Genomic DNA, 4,416 nt, shown 5'->3' with positions numbered 1-4,416 from the left:
GATGGTGAATACTAATCTATCTATGTGTCTATCTCATAATTTCATGCATTTAATTCCTCTCCCCACAAATATAAAATTACTAGTGACCCCAAAAATAATATTTCTTAGTTATACATCTTTAATTCTTTATGGAGATACATAAAGGGAAGATAACTTTTCTAAATCTTAAAGCGAGACAATCCTTTTAAATTGTGTATTCTGGGAGGTTTACTATATTTTTATACAGTTTTGGAGGACATGCTTTCTTAAAATGTTGAAATAGTTTACCTTTTTTCTGAGGTTTATGGGTAGTACATAATTTGGTCAGGTATTTTGAGACTAAAGAAATAATTTCAAAGAGAAAAAAAGCAGTTTAATGCATGCTTTCTTAGTAAAAAGCTCTAATTTTAAAAGTTAGGCATTTGTTTTTTTAAAAATCAAACTAAATCTGCAGAGGTTTTGTTTAAAAATATGCCTAGATTTACTTAATGTTAAAGTCTGATAGCATTTCCACTTGCTAAAGCATTTTATTAGAAACACTTACCATAAAAGCAGCCATGGAAACTGAAATGATATATTGCGACCTGGAATATTTTTAAAGACAATTGCCTAAATAAAAGATTTTTCAGTAGCTAGCTAAGCAGCTTTATTTGTAAAAAGGAAACTGTTTCCCAAAGAAATAACAGGAATGAACCCTAAATTCTTACAACTCAAAATCGTTTTTCTAAAAGTGTTGTGGCCTTGACCCCTGATATGATGATTAGACTAGATTTTTTGTAAAGTATTATAACTGTTGATTTAATAGCCTCATATTTCTCACAACTGGTTATCTTTTTAATATAATGTCTTATATTACATAAGTAATCTCAGTACACAAAGAGGGAGCATTGCCACTATTTGTAGGAGCAGTTAAAAGATAATATTATGTAATTTAAGCAACATTCTCAGGCAAATCTATTAACAAACAACACAGTTATTTCTTACTATGTAATCAACATTTGCATTAGAGATAAAAATATTATCCCTTCTCCTGTGATTCCTTAGTACTGAGGAGTCAGTACAGTTTTGTTTTCTGTTTTTTTTAATGTGTTGGCTTGAAGGAAGTTTTATTTTTTATCTTCTGCGTGTGTAAAATTATCTTAATTCCAAAACTTACTCATTGTAAAGAACTGGGTGCATTAAGAGTAATTTCCTTTAAAAAAAGTTATTTGGACATGAAATTTTTATGGAGAAACTGGATTAAGTCTACAGCTCATTCAGTCTAGTAATTTACAAACAACATAACATGCTATGGGAAAAAGACATAATTTTTCTCAATATTACTATTCACAATACACACATGAGGAAACTGAAATTGAGAGATATTAAGTAACTAGCCCAAGATCATATAGTTTGTGAACAGCAAAACTGGGCCTCAACCACCTGGGCCTTTCCAACAGATTGGGACCACCAAAATTTCCTGCTTCATTCCACAATGAACATCCAATTTCAATGTACTCTAAAAATAAACAAAAACACAGAACACATTCTATAAACTAGTTATGCTCAGCTTTGCAAAATCATTATTAGAAGAAGTATTTATGTCTTCTCAGGCTAGAAAAATATTTCATAATTCATTAAATTTTTGTTTTAGTAAACTATTTTAAGCATAAGTTTTCTTTCAGGAAAAATATACACACCCTAATTCATATACATAGAAAAGGCAAGTTAAGAGAACTAAACATGTATCCCAAAAAAGTCCACACAGGATAGAATCTCTAGTCCCAATTTTAAGCCTCCCATCAGACAAAAAGCTCTTACCCAACCACTGATTCTCATGCCTATTGAATGATGTCCTCCCCAGGTCAAACCTCTTGACCCTACAGTGTGGGTCACAGAGGCAAGTTCAAGGGCACCAAAGTGGGAGAAAACTCTCTTCAGTAATATTCTTTTTAAAAAATACTGATTTTTTAAAATTTAAAAGAAACAGAAAAGCATTCTATACATAAAGAATAACTTCCCTTTCTCTTTTATTCAGAGGTTTGTCATGCTTATTCCAAGAATAAATTAAGCATTCCCATTATCAAATATTTAGGGCTTTATTTAAAATTCTTTTTTGTGTTTGTAGTAATTCATATTCAGGCAGATTCCAGGCCCTCAAAGCAGCATGAATTCATTTTTTTAAAGGGGTTTGTAAAAAATAATCACTTTACTCAATATTATAGTTGTAGAAATGAAGTATATTTTCTTTAAGAAATAAAAAAAAGAAGAAGATGCCACTTAACATCGTTGGTATGTCAGCATAGGACAGCAGGAAAAAATACTGATAAGCTTGTCTCTTTGATACCAAGAAGACATTCTAGTCCAAGCTATAATACGCTTCCTACGTTTTCACTAGATGTTTCTTTTCTGCTGCTTTTCATCCTTTTCCATATTTCATATCAGAGGACTGGTACAGCCTTGAAAACTTCATTAACAGGAGCAAATTCAGTATCCACCGATTTCTTCTCAGAAGGCACTCTAACCCATCAGATAGCCTGGCAGTTTCATTCTCATGAATACTCTAGCCATGAAAAAACTCAATAGAACACAGATGAATCCAATGAATAGAAGGAGAAATCTATTGAGTTTGGGAATGTTTGGTGCATTGGATCGGTCCAGGATTATGAAATTTAAACCTCCCATTGTAAACAGGAAGCTGGATGTGAGTCCTTCCATAATATATTGTCCATTTACTCTGCCGGCCAAGAAAGCTACTGGTCTCTGATACCCACGTTCATCAGTCATGGAGCTGACACTTGGAGTTTTGACAATAACATCATAAATGATTCCTCCAGTGATGAGGAAGTAAGACACCACCACCAGAGCGTACGCTGTCATGGCCAACAGCATGTGCACCCAGGGTGGCTTCTTCAGCTTCAGGATGGGACATTCGAGCACTAAGAACAGGACTCGGTACAAACTCTCCATGTTGGTGGCAGCAGGGTCAGCTGTTGGCCACCAGCCCCACGTGCCACCCGGGAACAGGCAAGAATTCATTTTTAAACCAATTTCCTTGTTTTGCAGAAAGGCAGAGAAAGTCCAAACTCTTCCCGTAATGACATTTTTCTCATTAACAAAGGCTTTTAAATAAATCTACTTCTGTTTTCCTAGTAAACCTAACACTTTTAATATGATGCTTACTTCAATTTCTAAAGAATCTGATACAAAAGTTAGTGTGGGTTCATCAACCTACCCTGGCCTCCTCTTCACCTATTTAGATTCTTCTGTCCCTTATAGAGGAAACTCCCTTATCACCACCACCTCCCAAAGGCCTCTGCTAACTCCGCTAGGTTGGAATAGGTGTCCTTCCAACCTGCCATTACAGCATCCTAGAGAAAAGCTCTGTGGTAGCATACTGCACTATGACAATAATATCTTTACATGCTTGTGTCACTTATAGAAAGTAAACCCCTGTAAGGCAGGAATCCTATTCGCCTGTTAATTGCATTTAATAAATACTTTTGGAGGAAAGGAAGATAAAAAAAATCAAATACATTTCCTTTCCTTCCCTTCCCCTTTCCCCTTCTTCCTTTCTTTTCTGAACAATTCAGACCATTATTATGTGGGGCAGAACAAGACTGGCATCAAGGTGTAAAACCCAAGCAGGGTGAGGAAGGTATCCAGGTAGGAGGGCTCCCAGCCTGAGAGTCAGTGAGGTGAGGAAAGCATTCATGTGAGGGGTTGACTTGGGGCAGGAAGTCGGAAGCCAAGTGGAGTGACACAGGGGTCCCTGCAGGAAGTACACAGTATCAGAGCCACAGCAGAGAAAGGAAGGAGTCCATGGATTGTGGTAGCTCAGTGTGAAGTCAGAGCCCAAAGAGAGTGAAGAGAGCATCCACCGAACTCAGGGCATCAGAGCTCTAGCTGGGAGAGGGGGTGGCCACTTGGAGTGGAGTGGAACCCTGGATGGGGTTTCAGAGCCCAGCAGACTGAGGAGGGCATCCCTGCAGAGGGTCTGAGCCTGAATGGAGTGATGAGGGTATCTATGCAAGAGTGGTGACCCAATGTGGGGATCAGAGTACCTAAGCCAGTGAGGAGGACAAAAGGGGTGACAGTCAGAAGCAGGAGTCTGAGCCTACACAGACAGAGGAAGGGCTTATAGGTCGGGGGCATGATGTGAGGTGTGTCTGAGCACTGTGAGAAAGGCACTTGCATGGGTGTTAAGGAGACTCTGGCCAGACCCCTTCAGTGCTGGACATTAAGACCTGGCCTGGGGTGTTGGAACAGGGGCTGTGGTGTGAGGCATCCACACAGGAAACAATGACACTGGTTACATACTGGGGGATTGAACAAGAAAGTAATTCCGAACAAGGACATAGTAATGATAATGGGAGTCAAGTTTCTTACTATGGAGGAAGAGAAACAAATACAGAAGGGGCCAAAACGCAAATGAATCCTGAGAAATTTTGTTTTGGA

At 37.9% G+C, this 4,416-nt stretch overlaps 1 protein-coding gene across 1 annotated transcript; it reads right to left on the bottom strand.

Moving 5' to 3' along the window:
* Positions 1-2,413: 2,413 nt before the first annotated feature.
* On the bottom strand, positions 2,414-2,934 carry LOC132485312 (oligosaccharyltransferase complex subunit OSTC-like). The gene has a single exon (XM_060091824.1). It carries the CDS (start codon positions 2,926-2,928, stop codon positions 2,479-2,481), a length of 450 nt encoding a protein of 149 aa, XP_059947807.1. The 5' UTR covers positions 2,929-2,934; the 3' UTR covers positions 2,414-2,478.
* Between the last annotated feature and the right edge of the window lie 1,482 nt (positions 2,935-4,416).

Source organism: Mesoplodon densirostris, chromosome 3, assembly GCF_025265405.1.
Source record: "Mesoplodon densirostris isolate mMesDen1 chromosome 3, mMesDen1 primary haplotype, whole genome shotgun sequence".
NCBI lineage: Eukaryota > Metazoa > Chordata > Mammalia > Artiodactyla > Ziphiidae > Mesoplodon > Mesoplodon densirostris.
This window is presented reverse-complemented; position numbering and strand designations above follow the sequence as displayed.

Bases quoted from the DNA above. Each gene is read 5' to 3' on its own strand.
- LOC132485312 (XM_060091824.1), bottom strand. From the start codon at position 2,928: ATGGAGAGTTTGTACCGAGTCCTGTTCTTAGTGCTCGAATGTCCCATC.